Here is a 22498-nt window from a genome sequence, read left to right on the forward strand (position 1 = left end):
CATCTCTGCAGCACCACAATACCTAATTCAGAATGGTTTGACACATAGGCTATTTTGCCATTAACAAATCTGCGATTTGGATATTGCACTAGTCCATATTGTGATTTCGATACAATTGCGATTAATTGTGCAGCCCTATTGCCAGGTCCCATTCTTACGAACAGGCCTACAAGCAACTATTGTATCACCTCTCCAACCAAACTGCCCACTATCTAAGAAACAAAGTCTCAATCTGAATACACATTGTTATCATAAATGTTTTCATCAAGCCTCTTATTTTTATTTGATGTCAACCCTGGGGATGGCGTGGGAGGGAGGGAAGAGAGTGCAGATATGATGAACTTTAATTAGACCTATTAGACACATTCTGCTCTGTTTGTAGTTGGAGGTTAAACAGGGGTCTCAGTAGAGTCCCAGTCAACAAATCTGGAAACAAGAACAATTAAGATATGGTAGGAATGACAAGAATGCACTAGCTTTTATCTAGCTCACTAGTGCAGCCCTACGGGCAACATGTAGTTGGCTGAACACAAATAAAAGTCAGTTATGGAATGCATTTCAAAGCCAACATCATGTCCAGGTAATTTTTTTTTTCAGTGCAGCTTTTTAAAATGGTTAGTTTGCGTTATAAACACCACTGATATGCAAATTATGACAAAAAATGTATGATTTGTCTCTTTTTTTTCAGCATTTTCATCTTCATTCTGAGACATAAGATAGTTCATAACCAATTTCCTGTACTCTTTTTGAAAATGTCAGAGTACATGACAACTATTATGGATTTAGAGTCCCCCTGCTGAACAGCTATCTGAGCACTGATATTATTAGCATGAGGTTTTTGACAAGGATGATTTAAAATTCAGTGGACTACCATGGCTACCATAGACAGCCTTAAAATACTTTGTCATTACCCTCTAGTAACCCTGCCCTGGCACTCACTGCCTTCAATGCAGTGTCCCTCCTACTCAACTGCTATTATTTTACCATGCAGTTATATAAACCAGGACATGAACCATCAATACTTCCTTAACAACATGTCAATCTGACCTCTCTCTCAAATTAGATGGACAATGGGGACAAAGTGTCACCAAATTTGTACTCTGTGTGAGGCGAACGAGGCGGGATCAATTCAGGGCAGAAATCGAATGCTTGTCCCCACTTTCCCACTGATAAGAATGGGAAATTTTATTTTGGTTTGACAGCACCTTTTAAAACCGTGCTCTCACATCTTAGATGTCAGAGCTTCCTACTGTAAGTGAACATATCACCCCAGCACTTTTCGAATCATTATGCAGTTTTCAGAAAGAAAGTGTCATCTGGTTTATCACTGCATTGTATAGCAGAATATTTTGGGTTGATGTTCAACATTTTGTAAGAAGGAAAGCTGGCCGCAAACAATTACATTTCAGTATAACGACATTCTTGTAGGTTTAGTATAGTATATAGTTTTTTTTTTCTACAGTTCATTTCATTATTAGGAGAATTCCACATTCACAAGAAGAAATGATCTCCAAACCAAACCTTGGACATTTCTATCAAGAACTGCATCAATATGGCAACACTATATAAGAGAATTTAAAAAGACTAATTTTGTGTTTGATACATTTCTCATAGACCGATGATACATTGATTTGAATTTGTATCACGTTTTCTAATATTTTTTTATATTATAACGTTATGTATATTATTGTAAATGCACCTCTGGTAAAGGTACGGTACATTATCTTTGACAAAAACGTAAAAAAAAAAAATGTAACGTTAAATTGTTCAGTGTCTCAGGTCAAGTTTCAAGTCTGCAAGTTAATTTGCATAATGTCCAAACATGAATGAAAACCTGAACCATAATTCATTTTGAAAAAGAAAAGGAAATATGAATGCAAAGTAGCTGTAACATGTTTCAGTGGTATTGTAATTACGGGTGTTTGAAGGCAGCAGACGACCGTTAGACTTTGATGTTCACGATGGTAAGGTAACAGTTTAACGTTAGCTAGCTAGGCCACACTGCACTGTTGAATTCAAATGATTCCGTTATATTGTAAATAGCAGTTGAGTCAGCGACTGAATTAAACGCTGGAGTTTGAATTTAGCTAGCTAACATTAGGCCTCGAGTTAACTGTTAACAATAAACCCTCAAACGGTCGGACATTTTCTCACATCTGTAACAACATAACGTTACACAACATGAGAAATACTGTAACAGTTAATCCGCATTTTGGCTGACCCCGACCAAACAGTAGGCTAAGACAGGCGGTTGGCATATAACATACCCTTCACGTCAATTGTTTTCTAACAATAAACATTTGAAGAACGTTATAAAGATAAAGTCTTCTTACCCAGCACGTAAATCGTAGCAAAGTTTCATGAACACTGAGATTGCCTTTAGTCCGCTTTATCCTTCAGTACACCTGCTGCTCAGGACGTCCAAATTAGCGCCAGTCTCACGACGGCGAAAACTGCTCACTTGGTCCATCCATCCCCAACAATATCCGCTCGTCTGTCCACCGACTCGCTAAATTCCGTCTCCCGCTGAGCGTTGAGCGGTTAGGCAGGCAAACACTGAGAAAAAGATACCAGTTGCGTCTCCCTCCTGTCTGGACTGGAGAGAGCTGCCCTGAGCTTGCAGATACTAAACGTTAGCTATAAGCTTGCCTTCGTCTTGTTGATCTCGCAGAAACGGGCAGGGAGCTGGGCCGAGGACATTTCGTCAGTGTTCGGCGCTGCTTTCTTAAAGGGGCCGTTAGCGGTAAATGATGCTTCAGAGGCTGGACGGAAACACTGTCACCTCTGCCTCTTACCACCGCCCTGTGGCTGCCACTATCACGTAGTGTTAAATAATAAAACACGTGGGTAAACAATGGCCTGATTACAACGTCGTTAAGCACTCCGGTTTTATCTTTTAATTAACCAAAAAGACGACTAATAATGTTAGGCTACTAGTACCATTCCTTCTGACTTTGTGGTGCAGTGAGTTTTGCCCTCATCTCCTTTATTCAAGTATATGAAAAGAAATGCCCCATAACTGAACCTTGTCTGTTTTCCCTGTCAAATTAAATAGTTAGCCTATTCCCATGAATCTTCCAGAATTAAGAAATTATAACAAATAAGGGAATTACAGACCATTAAAATACTTTAATGACAAGGTCAAAATACTGTTTCAAAGCCCTTTCCGCACACAGGAACCAAAAATTCTGGTGGAAAAATACTGAAATTAGTTTTTTAACAGTGGAATATAATCTGCCCAAGGTAGGTTGCTAAACCCCCAAAATTCCCAGAAGAAAATACTGAGGGAATGACCTCATTGTCCTGGTAGTTCTGGCCCCGTCTCTGACAGAACTGTTTGAATAGCAGTTTACTAGAATCTACTGTATACAGTAGTTTAGTTATTAGGTTCATTTTTGTATCAGATTATTTCTTTTTTACAAGCTCAATCCTTGAATCACTACTTATTATGACCTCATAACCTATGACTTGACCCTAATGTAACCATAAGTAACAATTTATGTTAGTCTAAATACGTGGAGATATGTATTTGTTAAGTTTAAAGGTGGCTTCTTTTACCATCTCTCCTACAGGTCGCTCTGTGTTCCACTTCTTGTAAAGCCTACTGATGGTTGATGTCTAAAATAAGTCAATGAGTTCAAGTAGGCTGAATAGATAAATGGACACTTGAGCATCATTACTCCTGCAAATAAAGTATTCCACAAATCCTGAAAATAAAATTCGGAACCAAAAAAACATGAAGCGCTAACCTTTGCATGTTTGTTTTCTGTGAGCTTCTTCTTGCCTTCTGCAAGTAACGGAATCCAGGAGTCTTCGCTGAAGTCCCACTTATCCCTCTGTTTCAGCAACCATGTTTCTGAGTGATGAAGTGAACTTGAGTTAACAGATACCTCTGACAATCCTCCTGTTGCTGCACTTATACAGTGCGAATGAATTTGTGATCGAAATGGACAAAAAAGAAGAGGGGTTTGAAGGGCCGAAGAGTGTGATGGGTATAAAGTAAGGGAGAGAAATAGGAGTCAACTGACTCCTGACCCCTGAGATGAGACCATAGATTACGGGGGAAGTAATCACAAGTACTTTCTACGTCTGCGGTCAGACTACCAATGAGGCCGATGAGGATCAGTGTAGTCTTGTCCTCACTAGAGCTTCGGCCTGGTTGTCCTGCGGCTGCCGTGTTGCTGCCACCTCCTCCTCACCACGGACATACTGTCTGTGAGCAGCCTACATACAGTAAGAATTCAATTCAAGTGGATCAGACTTTCATCATTTTATCCCATCATTAGGTTGGTCAAACAGTTAGAAAAAGTCAAAGCTGTTTCTTACCGTCTCCCAGGTGTGGCTTCTGTTGACAAGAAGTCCATGTTTGTGTGGCTTTAGCTGCTACTAAAGACTAAACGGCTGATGGAGAGAGATAGCGCACGTTTAGCTTGCCTTCACATTTGTATAGGCAAATGTCTGAGGCACTGACAGAGAAGACCTTCCATGTCCAGTTCATGAGTACTTTCTGTGGACCTTTAGAGAACAGAAAAGGGATATTTAGATTCCCATAGAGAAATGTCCAGTAGGACAGTACTTTGCATTACTGATTAGATGATGTGAAAAGCAGCAGGAAAACTGTGAAGAGCATGGCTCCAGAATGTAATATAGGCAATGTATTGTTACCACACATTAGAATACTGTTTGTACTATCTGCAGAACTGCTGGGTACCACTTTATTAAGCATGGTTTTAAGCAACAACAACAAAAAGCCAGACAAACTTAGCACCGAGCTACTCCAGCACTGACGCTGACGCAACACTGTGGAAATAGGTCTGGCAATGGGATGAATAGCACCTAGCTAGTGAACATTGGGGAGGATAAAACAGCTAAATAGCCTGATATTTTTCTCAGCAGTTGGCAGAGACCAAAAACAGAGCTAAAAGGAGATTCAAAACTAAACTCACAAATGTCAGGTGGCCAGAGACACAACTCCAAATAAATGCTAATGTTGCTAATAATCTGCTGCATGTGTAAACAGGCCACTTATTGCTAACTTTTCCATAGCAACTTGGATAATATGTCATTATTGTGTTAAAACAATAGTGGCCAGAAAATCAGTCATTGCAGTGCGTAGTCTGTTTTTGTTGAAATGGTGTCCTAGAGGCGTTGATTTAACTGTACTATATTTTCCGGCTATACTTAGTGGGAATGTTGTAATGAACCGAATTATATTGAGTGGTGTTTCTAATGTTTTGTCCATCCCCATTTGCATACAATCTCAACTCTCTTAACTATGTTATGTGGGTTTGTTAAGGTATAGTCTTATTAGCATGAACAATCTACGTAAATGTTTCCATCATGGTATCTGTTCAAACTGGGGGGTAAATCATAGTAAGCAGAGTAGTGTGTTCCTCCTGCTTATGCACTGAGACAATATTAATACCTTTTGTCCAAGTTCAATTAAGATTACGGGGGGATTTATTTTTTTCGTGTGTCTTCTTGTCGATCTCTAAGTTTTAGACATCATATCTCTTGCAGGTTATTTTAGCAGCACGTGCTGTATCATTGGATCTCGATCTGTAAACACTACAAGCTTAAATGGGATGCCACTCAGGGTTTGCGTAGTCATCAGTGACTGTGCAGCGAACAAGAGGACTAATGCTTTTAGATGGGATTCCCCCGAGTCATGCTTAACACACACTCACTTCCACATCCACACACACAATGTATTTCTGGTTCGTGATCCTCTTCAGCAAATGTCTCCTAGCAAAAGTACTGCTGTTGAGGTTTCCCAAATCCTCCCTCTGTGCTCATTACGAAACCCCGTAATAAACCTCTTAATCCCAAATCAGTATTTTCTAGAGGGTTCCACAACCACGTGTGTCTTATGCAACTGGCCTGTGCATCCAAAGTCAATTATAGAACAGTTGGGAGGAAGAGGAGGATGGATAATGAGGCCGCTAATGCAAAACAATGTATAGTAATAGAAATATTGTTTATAATGACCTGTTTCATGCAGTAAAAAAATTTAGATTGTACGAATTTGTATGGGTATAACTTGAAATACTGTTTGGATTGCTATACTTCCGAGGACCTTCCATTGACCACATTCTATAATTTGACAGTACTAATACCTGGGCCATGTGTGTATGCAGCATTATGTCAGTACTGCTTCTTCTTTTAACTAATCCCAACTATACATTTCACTCCCAATCTATCCCCTAACCCTATACTAGGCTAAAGTTTAACCCTCACCCTAACCAAAGCCCAATTGTAATCGTAGAAAACTTGGTTTTAGCTGTCAATAGTACATCCATTTTTAAATGTGTGTGTCTATGAAAAAGGATCACGTATATCAAGTTTCAAGGTGCAATTCGTTTCTAATGCACTTGACACTTTGCAAGGCAAATTACTTGCCTCAGCATCACGGATTTAGGGTGTGGCCACTGTTCAGTGTCTGTCAACCCATACAGAGCGACAGAGAGCTAGCAAGAACATTATATAAATAAGTCCTTTTTGTAAATTTTTACCACACATTACCATACAGTATAGCATCTTTGCAGCTACAAAATCGAGGATTTGGTGCAGATTTCTCTATTAAACCCTATTTTTTTAAGCCTACACTTGCTTCTAAAACAAACAGCTACTTTGGAAATTGCAAAGCCCCTGAAAATCTATTTTTCAATAACAAGCTCCTTCATATGAGCGATGGGTTTCCAAATTGATCACAGCATTTTATGCCAAAAGTTACATGTACATGTAGAACAATGTCGGTAATTTTGCATCCTGACATCTGCCTTTGCTTTTTGGAGAAAAGTGATGCATGTATTTCTGCACACTGGTCACAGTTTACCAACATTTGAATCAAAATGCCAGGTCACTGTCAGTCAAACTTTTACTTTGTTAATCACTTATTTAGTAATTAATATTTACATTTAAGTCACGTAGTCTCACTTTAAGGGATTCCTCTCATCCTTTCCAGAGATCTTCAACAGGGACAGGGTCCTCAGAGTTAAAGCAGGGAGGCCGCCAAATTACATTAAAAAGTTTTTTTTTTTTTTTTGAAAGTTTGAAATTTTTCAAAAATTAAAATGTCTGCAAATATACACTAATATGAATCCAACACATTAATAGCAAAGATAAATTGGCCTATTTGTGAAAAAAATAAACATTTAAATTACACATTGAAGATAAGCTATACTATTACTACTATAGGTAAAGTAGCCACTATGGGGGCCACACAGTTAAGCATAAGGAGTCACTGTTCCACATGTATGTTTAACATTAAAACATGATGTTTAAATAATATATTAATATCAAACTCAATTGTATACAATATATGCAGTAGGGGGTTGAAGACCCCTTTAATCCTTTCAATTACTGCCCTCACAAGTACAGAGGTCCAAGAACACACTACAGTAGGTTTACATGTGGCTTTGCATTTGTTTTCGCCAGTAGATGGCACACTTGCATCAGGCCTCCTCTTCCCTCCTGCCTGATCGTGTTCAGCACAGTAGCTTCTTTAAGATGCCAACTGTGGCTGTCATGAGTCTGAATTATTTAGTTTGCCTGGCTGTGATGGAACAGAGATAAAGAGGAAGGCAGAGGGTCACTCAGATAGACCTATGAGACAATACTTGTGCCCACTCAACTACTCAAGTTGCAAGTCAAAGTGAAATATAGACCATGTGACAAAATTATACCTGTTTTGACAGACTTATTACTGGTACGGAAGTTAATGTAACGTAATAGAGAAGATATGGATCACAGACAGAGTGTATACTGTCAACTTACCACGTCCATGGGTCATGATTGTGACGACTAATCCCACCGCCAGTCATATTTTGACATGCTACCTCTGTTCCAACTCCTTACTTCATCTTTGTACCTTATGTTACCTGAGGAGAGGACTGGCTTCAGTTGCCATAACAACTAACCGCCCTTGCGGCTTGTGAAACCTGACCCTCCCATCTAACCTTTCACTCTGCATGCCTACAATAAATAGATGACTCGGCAATACACAGAGGTAGCAGGCTGTATGCGGGCGTGTTTTGTGTGATGGACTTCCAGGCCCTGACATGGCATCTCACCCATTACATCAACGACATGAGTAAACCTATCTTATCTAAACTAAGACATGGAGAGACAAGATACCTTGTGGTGATGTAATTCACTTGCATCTCCAGTTTAAGCAAAAGGAGCTCTCTCCCCAGCTCTTTGATCCACCGCCAGGCTAAGTGCATCTCCAGTAATCTGGTACATATGGCTGAAGACAAATTCCTAGAGACAAACATTAAAGTGAAGGGCTCTGTCTCACCGGCTTACCTTGGAATGCCAGAGCAAAGTGCTGGGTCTTAAAGTGGGCTGCTGTGGGGGGGTGCAAATAATGCAGGGGGAAAAGTTCAGTGCAGGGCTTTGCGGTGACGGTCAATTATTAAGAACAACAAAGTATCTTCTGTGGCCAGTTTAAGGACAAAAAATGATTCAACATTAAAGCAGTATTTTGACATGTGGGGTCAAGTGCTTGCTTGTTTTTTGAAAGCCACAGCCAGCAACCAGTTAGCTTAGCTTAGCACAAAGGCTGTAAAAGCAGGGGAACAGCTACAGCAACTCTGCAACAAAATCCACCTACCTGCACCGCCAAGGCTCCTTCATCAAAACATTATATCTAGTTTGTTCAAGCCGTGCAATAACCAAAGTGTAAAAACAACAACGCGCCATTTTCTAAGGGGGTCATGTGTGATATATCTTGGCCTGGAGTCTCCTCAGGTTGCCTGTTTCTGTCTACCTCTGTTTAAAGTCTTTACGCTAAGCTAAGATAGCTAAGAAAGCGAATAAGCGCATGTCCTAAAATTGCTTTAAATTAGACTCCTCTCGTGCCAATAACTCTTAATTAAATGCTATTTAAGATTTTCACCATTATGTGAAATCTTTGCAGTTGATCTACAGCAGTATTGAATTGCCAAATGTTCTACATCAAGAGGTAGTGATTTGATTGAAACAGTCTTTGCATATAAATAGTTATACAAATACACAAAGTCATCTCATACATTAACTCAAACTTAATCTCGTGTTGCATGGGAGCTACCAAATTTGTGTTTTATGGACACCTGGCTGGGCACAAGGCCCACACTAAAAATAGAGTTACTGTGAGCATGTGCGTGCCCTGCCAAGGTTTGGATCAAAGTGAGGGGATTTATTAAGACTGGCTGCCACCATTGTTATACGAGGATTAACACAGTCACTCAGAAAGATACACCCATACCTCTAACCACCCACCCACTTTGACACACACACACACACACACACACACACACACACACACACACACACACACACACACACACACACTTCTTGTGTTTAAGGTTCAACTCCACAGTAGAGCAGTCAGCCTGTACCCTTACTTCCTCTCACACACCCGCAGTAAATGTATTCTGTTTACTGAGAGTCAGTGGGGCTCTAATCACTGGGCACAGGACAGTTTGAGACAGTAAGACTGCTCTCCCCATACATTACCTTTTATGGACAACATCTCCATAGCATACACTTCAGGGTGCACCTCTGTTTGAAATCTGTTGCCTCGGTTGGATTCATTCCAAACTTTTGTCTATTCATCTGTCCCTCCATTCTTTCCCCCCCCCCTTATCCACAATATTATTCTTTCCGTGATATGAAAATAGGACTGCTTGAAGCATTACATTCACTAAAAACTTGGTTTCAACTATTACGTTTTTTTTGGTAAAAATAAATACGTACAGTACAGGCCAAATGTTTGGACACACCTTCTCATTCAATGTGTTTCTTTATTTTCATGACTATTTACATTGTAGATTCTCACTGAAGGCATAAAAAGTATAAATGAACACATATGGAATTATGTACTTAACAAAAAAGTGTGAAATAACTGAAAACATGTCTTATATTTTAGATTCCTCAAAGTAGCCACCCTTTGCTTTTTACACCTTGGTGTTCTCTCAATGAGCTTCATGAGGTAGTCACCTGAAATGGTTTTCACATCACAGGTGTGCCTTGTCAGGGTTAATTTGTGGAATGTTTTCCCTTATTAATAAAAAAGCAAAGGGTGGCTACTTTGAAGAATCTAAAATATAAGACACGTTTTCAGTTATTTCACATTTTTTTGTTAAGTACATAATTCCATATGTGTTCATTCATAGTTTTGATGCCTTCAGTGAGAATCTACAATGTAAATAGTCATGAAAATAAAAACGAAACTCATTCAATGAGAAGGTGTGTCCAAACTTTTGGCCTGTACTGTATGACTAAATAAGCACCAAAGTTAAAGTTTTGAATTTATTGAGTTTAACTGTTAACAACTCAGCTGATCTGCTTCATCCACACCGTGTGGGTGTGTGATTTGATCCGATTGGATTGACCTGGCAACACAAGCAAACAGCCCACCAACTGGCATCAGATGTTGATTCAAATATTGGGTTAATTCTGATGGGTGGACATAAAATCATCGTTTTCCAACTGAGCCCTGCCCACTTCAGACCAGTGAGATGGCCACAGGCAAAACTAAAAAATACTGAAATCTCTCCTGTGAAATAACCAAAACATAAACTGTGTATTAATGTTGGACCTCATCACTCATGGTAAGAGGCTGACAGTGTAAAATAGACACACTGGGATATTCAGCATTTTAAAAGACAAAAATACACCCGAGCTATCTCTTTGATAATTTCCTCACAAGTGATCATTCATCACTTACTCCAGAGGGAAACCGTGAAATAAGTGAGTAACACTTTCTGTTACTCATCATTTGTTTGATCCCAAAAAGTTGATGTTACCTAATTTCCCTCGAGGAGCGTACGTGTTTCGACGAGCCACACTTCCTTCCAGGCAACAGACATGTAAGAGGCTGCACAAGCCAGTTAAAAATTCATCATGTCTTTAATTTTACAGTCACAATCATCTTTTCTTTCCAGTGTCTTAAAACCATAAAAAATAAATATACATTATGTTACAAAACATTTCCAGTGTCTCGGATCAATACAAAAAAAAACACAAGGACATTTATCAACAGCATTGATTAGAGGAAGGAAAAACACTGGGGTTGTACATATGGTACAAAGGCATTCAGTGAGCGGTAAACAAGACTTTAAGGCTGCCTGATATTAGCTGCGAAATGTGTTAGAGTTTGCATCGTTTTCACTTTGAACTCAGATTCAGAAATTCAGCACTAAAAAATAAAAACATACTTTTATATTTATACTAAAGGCTTTCTCTTTGTCACTTTCAGATTAAACATTTAATCCATCAACGAGGGCTTAAGAAGCATAGATTTTAACATAACTTCTAATCCTGTGCCGTATTTTTATGCCACCAAAGACCAACAAATATCTTTTTATTCACCTATTTTGGAATGAAAGGGAGTTCAAAGTGATACGGACTCCAACCCTTATGTGCACATTTACTGTAGTTCATGACTTTGGTAACCAGGAGTGTGTTGTCATTGGACAAACAGGCAGGATGGACACTGGAAAAGAAGGCTTCAGGTTCATAGTGCTCGAACTGAATAACAGTTTTCAACAGGAGGGGGGAGGGGGGGAAATCCCTCTCCATTCCATGTAATTAATGTTCATACAGGCCCACTGTTGTGTGTGCGCATGTGCTTGAGACATTCTAGGTCACATACACACACACAGACATAACAATCATCCATCCACGTGTGCAAGCGTGCGTGCGTGCGTGCGTGTGTGTCAGAATATGCTGCCAGTAGGGTTGGGTATCGTTTGGAAACAGTGCCTGAACCGGTACTTTTCAATAAAGTTAAAAAAAAAAGAAGAAAAAAAATAAGGGTAGTAAACAACAGTCAGTGACTTTTTTATTGCTAAGGCCATGGTCAAAATTAAAGATTTAATAATAATGTAATAACTATAACAATAACTTATTTCACCAGTAAATTGCTGTAGAACCCCAGATGGGAAAAGGGTATTTTACAATTACTGTGAATGCACCACGAGGCTACCTGTTTTAAGTGAATCTGTGTTGTTTAATTCCGACAATGGCAGCTGCAAGTGAACGCACCGTCTGTGTTGTTTAATTGCGACAACGGCAGCTGCTGCACAGACTGTTACATCCCGCTGTAGAAGTCCTCCACAGTGAAATACAGTCACACTTTACACTGTTTAACGTTACCTGTCAGCATTTTAACCGTGATTAATCCAGCTGCTAGCTAAAGGTAGGCTAACGTTACATGCTGTCAGGTGTAGTGTAAAGGTGAGCACCGAAATGAGGCACCGAAACTTTCGTTCTTATTCGGTCTCATTACTACCGTTTACGTCGGCACCGGTTCCCTATTGGCACCGAGTTTCGGTACCCAACCTAGCTGCCAGAGAGCATGGTACATCCCCTGAAAGCCCACTACAGGCTAATACAGTATGTGTTTGTTTGTGTAAGGCCTCAATTCAGGATTGTTCTCTGTCGATTAAAACAGCATATCAAGTGATTTTCTCAACTGGAAAGCTCTCCCAGCTGAACACAGGCAGATGATTTTTAGTTAAGAAACTTGTCCTCGCTACAGCTGAAATACAAAATAGATAATTTCTTCTTCACCTTTAACAATATCTACATGTTAATTACACTCTAAATGCACTGCATCGAGAGGCTGGAGAAGCCTTTCTTTAAGTACAATTTTTTATTTTTTTAAAAGAGCACCGTCCGGTATGAGAGTCAGTGGTGTCTAATAGTGAGAACAGGTGTCAGTTTTATGTCTGACGTGTTTGTAGTCCTTGAAATCCTTTAGGACTACAAATGTACCGCCAGCATGTATTTGAGTCTGAGTTCATGCATAGTGATTATTCATCTGCCTTTCCCAGCTTTCCTAACTTTACCCATTGCTAGGGCGACATACATGTAACCACCATGGAGGAACATCATTTTGGGGCTTGCAATGCATCCTGGGGGAGTTCTTCATCTTCTGACTCTCCGTCCCCCTATTTCCTACAGTGGTTTTGGCACACGTGGCTCCATTTCATCCTCTCTTGATACAATACTAGCATTCCCTTTATTATTTCTCACATCTTTTCATTATCTCTGCTTATTTTCCTGTCTCGGGCAGTCTTAAAGTCTGCAATTAATACTGCTCTCCAGATAGAAGGAACATGAGAGGAGGGATGGACGGACAGATCAGGCGTGGAGAACACTTCATCTCCCATTCACTCAATGTGCAGCACCCGTCCGTCTTCAATTTTCTTTTCTTTTATTCCCATGCTCTTGGCTCTCCTCCCCCAGCAGGTTCTACGCTCCTCCCCTCACAAGGGCAGGCTGGTCTGGGTTTTCCTAACAGGTCAGATCGAAGTCTCGTTACTGCCACTGTTAACGGAAAGAAAACGGAGGGAGGGGAGGGGGAGAAGAGGGTCGGGGGGGAGGATGCAGGGAGAAAGGGTGAAAGCAGAAAGAAAGGAAAAACATGCAAGGTAAAAATGAATGCAGGGGTGCAGGAAGTCATCATGCAGCATTTAAGCAGGATGGTCATATTATTCATGCTATAGTTTAAGGAACAGTTGGACATTTTGGGAAATACGATTATTTGCTTTCTTGCTGAGAGTTAGATTAGAAGATCAATACCGCTTTCATGCCTGTAAGCTACAGATGAAGCTATCGGCAGCAGCCTGTTAGCTTTGCTTAGCGTAAAGACTGGAAAGAGGAGAAACATCTCCCCCGGCTTTGCCCAAAAATGTCAAAATCCAGCACCTCTAATGCGCACTAATTAACATGTTATATTATAGCTGGGCAATATATCGATATTATATCGATATCGTGATATGAGACTAGATATCGTCTTAGATTTTGGATATTGTAATATTGTAATATGGCATAAGTGTTGTCTTTTCCTGGTTTTAAAGGCTACATTACAGTAAAGTGATGTCATTTTCTGAACTTACCAGACTGTTGTAACTGTTCTATTATTTGCCTTTACCCACATAGTCATTATATCCACATTACTGATGATTATTTATCAAAAATCTCATTTTGTGAAAGCACCAATAGTCGACACTACAATATCGTTGCGGTATCGATATTGAGGTATTTGGTCAAAAATATCGTGATATTTGATTTTCTCCATATCACCCAGCCCTATGTTATATCTCATTTGTTTAGTCCAACGTATTTGTTTGTTTAATCCGTGCAAAAACGGTTAACTGTAAAAACGGCAGAGCCAGGCTAACCGTTTCCCTCTGATCTCCCAGTTTTTGAGCTGAGCTAAGCTAAGCTAACAAGCTGCTGGCTGTGTGGTATCAATCTTCTCGTGTAACTCTCGGCAAAGAAGCGAATAACCAAAATGTCAACCTATTCCTTTAACTATGGATCCTATTATGACACATGCATTATTGCATCAGCCAACATCATGGTCAACCAATACATGTTGATTGCTATGACATGATTAAATGACAAGGACTCACTTTTGAAGCAGCATTCCTTCATTCATTTGCTCTATCAATGTAACTGCATTATTGTGGATGTCTTTATTAGCACAAAGAAGAATGATGCGAAATAAAAAAAAAACTTGTCGTCGTTACATGCCGACGCTCTCTGGAGCACTACTTACTCTGAGTCAGACTCGTTGCCTCCGTTGACCGTCCCTGACTTCAAGTGCATTGCCACTCCCCCGTTGGTCTCCCGGTAGAGGCCCGCTGGCGGGGCCCCGGCAGGAATCTGCGGCCGCGGGGCGACTGGGGGCTTGATGAGGGAGCTGCTTTCGTGGTTGCCAGGGCGACCTCCGTCGTTAGAAGCCAGCGAGGGTGGCCGGGCCGAAGGGGCCATGATGTTGACGGACGGGAGAGGCGAAGAGGAGGTGTTGTTGTTGTTGGGGGGAGGGGAGGTGATGGTGGGGGGGTTGTAGTCGCTCAGCTTCTCCCTCAGACGGTTCTTCATGTTCTTGTCGGTGAGCGGAGGCGGGTAGCTGATCTTGTTCTTTAAGATACCTGAGACGGACAAAGAGGTCAGTCCGAGGTAAATCAGATCGATCGGTTCATTCAATTTCATTTACGAAAAAAGAAAAAGAAAAGCTCTTCTCTTACCTTTTCTCTGCTCTGGCTGGTGGTTGCTGTTGCTTTGTGGTTGGCTCGCTGGCGCTGCGTCACGAGCGTGACAAGGCGTCTGTTTGTCTCTCTCCGGGGGAGTGTCCCTCTCTCTTTCGCCAGTGTGGTTGAGCTTATTTTCCGGATGCAGTTCCACGTTCACCTTGGTCTCCACCCTCAGCCTCTCTGCCCCGCCGGGACACTCGCTGTCGCTGGAGGCCTCCGTTGGCCAGTAAGGCTTCACGTGATTGGATACCGAATCCGCTAGTAGGGGAAAAGGAGACATATCGGAAGCAGCAACGTTAAAACTAAATTCCAGTCAGCCTCAACATTTTAGCTGCAGGTTTCCTCATATTTATAATGTGCTAAAACTTCTATGTTTTTTGTTTGTTTGTTTTTTTTGGGGGGCTTTTCTGCCTTTTCGTCACAGGTCGGATTCGAACCCTGGACCTCTGTGTCAAGGCATAAACCTCTCAGTATATGTGTGCCATGCTCTACCCACTGATCCAACCCGTCCACAAACGTCTTTTAAATGTATGTACAAGTACTATTGGGGCCTTAACCTATTATAGCTTAACTTAATCTATTATAATACACCTCATTTATACATCTTATTTTATAAATGTATCATATATTTTGTACATGTAATGTTAATCTGAAAAGCCAAATAAATGTAGTGGCATAAAAAGGTATAATATTTTCCCTTGTACTTAAGTACAGGTGCCTCAAATGTGCTAATACAGTGCCTGAGTAAATTCTCATTCGACCACTGATTATACCTTGTGTTTAGGCTCAACGGGATACCCATATACCTTTAGGGGTGCTGTGAACGGGCTGCCTCTCGTTGTTCCACTTGGGCTTGACGGCGACGTCTTCGTCCTCGCTGTCAGAGGAGTGGGAGGAGGCGTAGGAGGAGCTGTGTTCGTCGACTGACAGCTCACTGTCTGAGTCTGAGTCTGGCGGGGGGGGAAGGAGGGAAGGAGACAAGTAGAAAGATGAACCTCCGTTAATAAAAATGCACATTCATAAGTATTAATTTTTTCTATGCATGCAAACGATTGGGAGGTTTTGCTTCTTTCTGTAACTAAATAACAAGCTATGAAAAAAAAAACCCCACCATCTCCTTTGGTGCCGTTCCTGTGGAACAGAGGTCCGTCCAGATCTGTGTGTCCTTTAGCTGTACCTGAAGAGACACTGGGCTTCTGACCAGACTCCTCCCTAGGGAGATGAAGACAGAGAAGCGAGAGATGGACAAGGAAGTGAGAGAGAGAGAGAGAGAGAAACGGGAGTGGAAAAGAAGAGGTGGAGATTAAGAGGAGGCAGAGAGGGGAAGTACAGTGTCGCTGGAAGTTAATTCAAGCCCAAACTCGCGGCTTGAGACAACTACGGTTCAACAGCTGAAACGCCAGACATCTCTCATTACAAAACATTTGCCTCTGTTGATGGCTTCAACAAAGACTAAAACAAACATTAAATTGTGGTTTAGGTGTGCTTGCATCTGGTTAAAGTCAATAAACAGGCTGTTTGATCATCGACAGAAAAGACTAAAACATCTACCAGGATGGAGGGGAATTCAAGACTTACTGCTTATTGCTAAACCTGCGATAACCTCCTCTCCCCTCCACCTGTAGCTGTTTACTCCAGGCTGGGTTGAGATGTTGGCTGGAGGGTAAGAATGCTACTGGAGACTCTGACCTGTCTGATGGCTGATCAGAGAGAAAATTCTGGAAGCAACTGAAGACATGCCAACCGCCGCGGGGAAGAAGTATGTGTGTCTGTATTGCATTCCCACTGAAACAGGTACAGTCCCATCTCCCTTATTTCCCCAAGTCTCCTGCCCGACTCTTTCCCCATCTTCTCTCTCTGTCCTCCTCCCCTCTCTTTCTCCCCCTTTGCCTCTCGCACAGGCAGCACGCTTCCCCCTTCTGGCGTTTTTTTTTTTTTTTTTTTTGCTCCCGTTGACCCCAGTGTCAGCTCGCGTTACCCAGATGACAGCTTTACGAGCCAAGGCGTACAGTCACACCTAACCTCAATTCTGTAAAACTCTTTTAAAAACACCAGGTATATGTAACACCACTCCGCTGCGGTGAAAACATGTCTGGGATACACGCAAACACAGAGCTTTACAAGACAGGCAGGTGATGTTAGAGTGAGATGTTATATCCTTGAAGAGATATACCTCAAAATGTCAACTTTTTAGAGATTAATCAGGAATACACTTGTCCGGGTGCTCAAGTGCTCCATGCTAATTCTATAACACGCACAATGTTGAAGTGAGACAGCAATAAAGGCATGTAGAGTTACACAAATATCTACTCAACTCAATAGAGTCTGGGATCCTAAAAAATGTCATAACATATTTTTCTCTAAAAGCTGTTGCAAATAGTAAAAAAAACAACATTCTGTACCATAATTCATAATAAATTATAGCAATGTCCCATGTAGCACTGCCAGATTTGACTGCATAACATGCTATTTTTACCGAGTTGTACAACTGCTATATGTTCACATTCATCTGAGATATTGCTTGTAGTCAACGATATTATTTCTAAGATATTGCTACAGAGCTAGTGAGGAGCTAGCATGGAGCAGTGGACATCAATGCTATATATACCAGGCATACATGAATGGTTATGGTGTCAGTAGTAAATCCATCTACCCACTTGACCTGTAATTAGTAAAAAAAAGAATTCTTCAACTCCGCAAGACTTAATACACTTATAACATACAGTTTATATGGTACACCTAGCTTTTTTGGTTATCTTTGCTTTGAAGCTATATCATATTAACATTAAATTAATTAAATGTATTCACAATGTTTCTCTGTGCTCTAAAAGTTTGTTCGCATTTAACCGTTCTTGCACACACGTCCTTCTGTACATCATGAAACTTACAGTTCCACGGAAAACAATGTATCACGACAAATAAAGTCAACAGTTTTATCTGCTAATACATACAACTTAGAGCAACATAACAGTATGTATGGAGAGTGTGGATGGATTTACAGTAGGTGTTCTTTTACCTTTTACCTTGGTGCATATTAACATGAGTCTTTTTCTGTGTGTGTGTGTGTGTGTTGGGTTTTGCAACAAAGCTGTGCGCCATGCACTGGCAAACCTGAGTATGGTCTTTCATGCAAGCTGAGTCACCGTACAATGCAGGTGCCATTCTGTGGCAGCATGCATGTGCAAAGAAAAAGAGAGAAATACCCTCAAAATGTAGAAAAACTCAGAAACTCAACTTATCCTTGCTTTGGATAAGGCAGAGAACAGGGTGACAGGGTGTGTGTGTGTGTGTGTGTGTGTGTGTGTGTGTGTGTGTCTATATATATATATATATATGTATGAAAATGAAATTAGGGGCTTGGGGTGTTAGTATATGTGAGACCTTTGATGCATCAGCAGACATGTAGGGAGGACAAAGACAACAGAAAGAAAGTGAAGTCGATAAACAGACACGCATGCGTAGACACACACACACACACACACACACACACACACACACACTGGTCATGCGGCAGTGTAGTAGAAGCAGCCATGCAGTCAGTGAGCGTGTTGTACCTGCGTGTGTAAGCCAGGTAGCTGCTGCGGCTCTTGGCTGACCTGAGCGTGCTGTCCAGGGAGACGGTGGACTCGCCGATGCCCGAGCGGTACAGAGCGCCGTCTTCTGTGTACGTGTTGTTGCAGTTGAGAGAGCGCTGAGGACGGAGGGATGAGCGGATGGAGGAAGGGGGGGGGACAAAAAAAAAATTAAAAATATGACTTTGCTTCGTCTGATGATTCCAGGCTTGTTGAGCAAACAGTGACAACAGACATGCTACGACAATGAAAGATTACACTCCAAGGTGCTGTAGGTAGGATTGTGAAGATCAAGGACTTAGCCAAAAAAATTGAACATCGACAACTTCTCAGTTCCTCCCCCTTTTCTGCTAAAGCCCAAAACGGTCTCCTAAGCCCCTCTCCCCACAAGGGAGAATGAATGTGTGTGCATGAGCAGTGATTGACATGCAGTTAGACACCCCCCCTGTGGCCCTGATTGGTGCATCTGAACAGTGAGCTGTGGATTTTTGCAATTCGCACTACAGGCTGTAGGTGGTGCCAGAGGAGCCAGATTTTTTTTTTTTTAAATGACCTGCTTCATGTAGTTGTACTCAGCATATATGACAGAAAGTTAGTTTTATAAGTCTTACCTACTGCACATTTAAATTGACATTAAAAAGCCACAAAAAAAAAAAAAATAGAAAATCAAAAAACCCAAACAAATATAAGATAATATATATGTCTGTCCACTCACTGTGAGCAAAGAGGCCCTTGTGGTGCTGGATTCGTCCGGTACATTCTTCTTTCCTGTGAAGACGTTCTTGAGGTTCTTCCTCACCTCTTTGTTGAAGATCACATGGAAGAAGAAGATGAAGACTCCCTGTGAAGAAAGCCCAAAAGATCGGTTATAAACAGGAGAGTACGAAAGTGTTGTTGATGATGACAAAAAAAAAAAAAAAAAAAGGGTCTGTGACCATCTAATCAGTGGCCATCGGGGTTAAACGTCGTGCTACCTGCAGACAGCTGAAGACAGCGAACAGGTAGTGGAAGATCATAACGTCGCTATTAACCGCCATCAGGCCGAGCATCCAGGTAGCACCGATGAGTAGCAGTAGGAGGAAGGCCATTCGAAGTGCAGGACTGAGGAGGAAAAAAATGCTCACAGATCAGCTTCCAGTGCGAAAAAAGCTATACTGTATATTACCTTTTGCATACTGTGCTATATATTGAATTATTTGCGTGACTTACATAGCTCCTGATTTCTCCACAGCCTTCTGCCTGCGACCACATGAAGCCTTCGCAGCCAGAATAAAAATCACTATGTTCACCTTTAGAGGGAGGGAGGAAGAGGGTTTTTGATCAGAACACTTAATTCTCTCCTGTATATTTGACATTTAACAGGAGTATTTTGGGGGAAAGGAGCCAGTTGAGGTGGTTTGGGCATCTGGTAAGGATGCCCCCTGGGCGCCTCCCTAGGGAGGTGTTCCAGGAACGTCCAGCTGGGAGGAGGCCTCGGGGAAGACCCAGGACTAGGTGGAGGGATTATATCTCCAACCTGGCCTGGGAACGCCTCGTGATCCCCCAGTCGGAGCTGGTTAATGTGGCTCGGGAAAGGGAAGTCTGGGGGTCCCCTGCTGGAGCTGCTCCCCCCGCGACCCGACACCGGATAAGCGGACAAAGATGGATGGATGGATGGATTTTGGGGTATTTCATTTTGATATTCCACATCATTTCGATTATTTATAATGATGTAAAAGCACATTCAACTTATGTGATTCAATCTACAACTCTATACAGTCAAGGTCTAGACAGAAAACAAGAACCAGCTCTGCCCGGGACTATTTTAATTCATATGCACATACCAGGACGACTACAAAGATGGGTCCTGCGAAGCTCCAGATGAGTGTGTCATGGACAGAAAGCCAGCAGAAATCTGGGTTCCCATAACCCTGGGGGTCAAGACCTACTGCCAAACCTGCACACGTGCACACACACACACACACACACACACGAAAATATGAGTAAAGAGTGTTCAATGCCTTGTTTCTTTCATTCCCTCCTCACTACTTCCCCCTCCTCTTTTTAAATCTTCTCTCATCTTCATCCCTTGTTCCCTTGCAGAAGTGCCACAGTGCAAGCAGATGCCCAAAATGTCCTTCCCCCTGTATTTCAGTTTTCCCACTATCATCTTATTATTTACTATCACTGTCATTTTCTCCGTATGTCTTTGTTTTTTGTCTTCTCTGTATCTCTTACTCTGTAACTGTATATGGCACTCACGCTATGTCTCAATCCAAATTCCAATCAGGTAAGCTTGGCTGGCATCCAATAGTGACAAAACATGTCAGCTCAACGCAAAGCATTTAATATAAGACTGTAACTTGTTTTGTATATCTACGGTTATAAAGTAAAATATGCAGTAAATTACAGGCTTGAAAAAGTGGTACTAATTGAAAAAGTGGTAATAATTGGAGATAGCAGACTATTGAAATTGTACAGTATGTTGCAGTTACATCAAGAGAGACAATAAAAAGGGTTATAAAAAAACAACTGGACAAATGTATGAGTTTTTGGCACTCCACTGCAATTGGACGGGTTTTTTTTATAAGTGAAATTTACGCTACTGATTTTGTCTTTGTTACTGTGGACATCCAATTAACGGCTGTCTCTCATTATGCGTTTTTTTTTTCCCCCCTTTCTTTCCTCCTCGGTCTCTTGTTCAATCATTTTCCCACGGGGATCACAGCTTGTTCAGAAGATACGAGTCACAGCACGAAAACTCCCTGACAATCTGCCATCTTCCACTGCTCCGTTTCTGAACTTGTGTGTGTGTGTGTGTGTTTGTGTGTGTCTCTCACCGGTGATAATAGCCGGTATGCCCCAGCCCATGGCGTAGTAGAACCTCATGTGCCCGTGGTTGATGTTCCGCAGCTCTGTCAGCATGCGGTAGATATGCAGCCCCTCCACGAACATCCAGGCAAAGGTGCACATGTAGAAGTAGTGGAGGAGGATGGCTATCACCGTACACACAAACTGGAGGGAGATCAAAGAGAGAGCGAGAGAGGGAGGAGGAGGAAGAGTTATAAACAATGAGTATACATTTTAAGGGCTATCCAGATAAGCATTCCACAAAAAGCAGCTTTGGTTTTTTCCCCCCCACAACTTTTGTCAACGCTGCTATGCTTTTCGATCGATCAAATGAACATCCAGTTAATGCATCCAACCAGTGTCCATCATCCATCTGTTTTTAAAGACAAACTTTAGCAATTTATGCGTAGCAGACAGTAATGATTCAACCTGTCCCCACACTTTTTTTTCTCCTTCCCTCCCTATTTCCATGCCTGTTGCTTGTTGTAAAAATGCAGTGTGTCAGGGAATGTCCCAGCAGCTAAGAAACTGTATTTTAGTAATGCTGCGTATTGCTGTCGAGATCAGAGAGCGAGAGACAGAAACTACTTTGACAGGGTTATAAATCATCCTGCAGATGGCCCTGAGCACACACTGACAGCATTCCACAGTTGAGACACACACACACGCACGCACGCACATGCACATACAAACATGCACTTGTGAATTCAGAAAGATGGGGAAAAAAAACATTTTAAACTTTCTCTTTTTTTATATCTCTGTGCAGCTTCCTTTTTTTCAAAGTCATGCAGTTGCAGATAACACAGCACGTCAGTGTTAGTCAGTGCTCGAGTCCTCCTCATCCCAGTCAAAACACTGTGAGTCAGAACATGTTTTGAAGAGAAAAAAAAAAGAAAAGAAAGACTCAACTCATATGGAACCTGTAAACGTACGTGCTCCTAATCTTTTATCCTGTTTTGTTAGTCTGAGTTGGTTACAGGGCCCCTTTGCTTTCACATTTGAAAATGTTAGTTGTAAGGATTTCTGGTTTATCCAAATGCAAAGGGGATGCGGAATTGTTAGTTG

At 41.4% G+C, this 22498-nt stretch overlaps 2 protein-coding genes across 5 annotated transcripts in view; both read right to left on the reverse strand.

The window, feature by feature from the left end:
• Nucleotides 1-2725, reverse strand: part of gramd4a (GRAM domain containing 4a) — a 56522-nt gene extending 53797 nt beyond the window's left edge. For both annotated transcript variants that reach the window (XM_028570381.1, XM_028570380.1), the window contains exon 1: nt 2334-2725. In XM_028570381.1, coding sequence (XP_028426182.1) covers nt 2334-2362 — 29 coding nt within the window. In that variant the 5' untranslated portion in view covers nt 2363-2725. The remainder of the gene's footprint in view (nt 1-2333) is intronic.
• Nucleotides 2726-12272: 9547 nt separating this feature from the next.
• The window catches only part of celsr1a (cadherin EGF LAG seven-pass G-type receptor 1a), a 93761-nt gene continuing 83535 nt past the window's right edge, over nt 12273-22498 (reverse strand). Inside the window, exons 26-36 of one of the 3 annotated variants that reach the window (XM_028570848.1) lie at nt 21424-21598; nt 20428-20540; nt 19814-19893; nt 19579-19705; nt 19320-19445; nt 18629-18723; nt 16144-16244; nt 15839-15982; nt 15027-15290; nt 14555-14930; nt 12273-13284 (exon numbers count right to left, since the gene is read on the reverse strand). In XM_028570848.1, coding sequence (XP_028426649.1) covers nt 13257-13284; nt 14555-14930; nt 15027-15290; nt 15839-15982; nt 16144-16244; nt 18629-18723; nt 19320-19445; nt 19579-19705; nt 19814-19893; nt 20428-20540; nt 21424-21598 — 1629 coding nt within the window. In that variant the 3' untranslated portion in view covers nt 12273-13256. Of the gene's footprint in view, nt 13318-14554; nt 14931-15026; nt 15291-15838; nt 15983-16143; nt 16245-18586; nt 18724-19319; nt 19446-19578; nt 19706-19813; nt 19894-20427; nt 20541-21423; nt 21599-22498 lie in introns of all 3 variants that reach the window. The other 2 variants (XM_028570846.1, XM_028570847.1) reach the window with 2 other exon arrangements.

The sequence above is a fragment of the Perca flavescens genome, chromosome 23 (assembly GCF_004354835.1).
Source record: "Perca flavescens isolate YP-PL-M2 chromosome 23, PFLA_1.0, whole genome shotgun sequence".
Taxonomy (NCBI): Eukaryota; Metazoa; Chordata; class Actinopteri; order Perciformes; family Percidae; genus Perca; species Perca flavescens.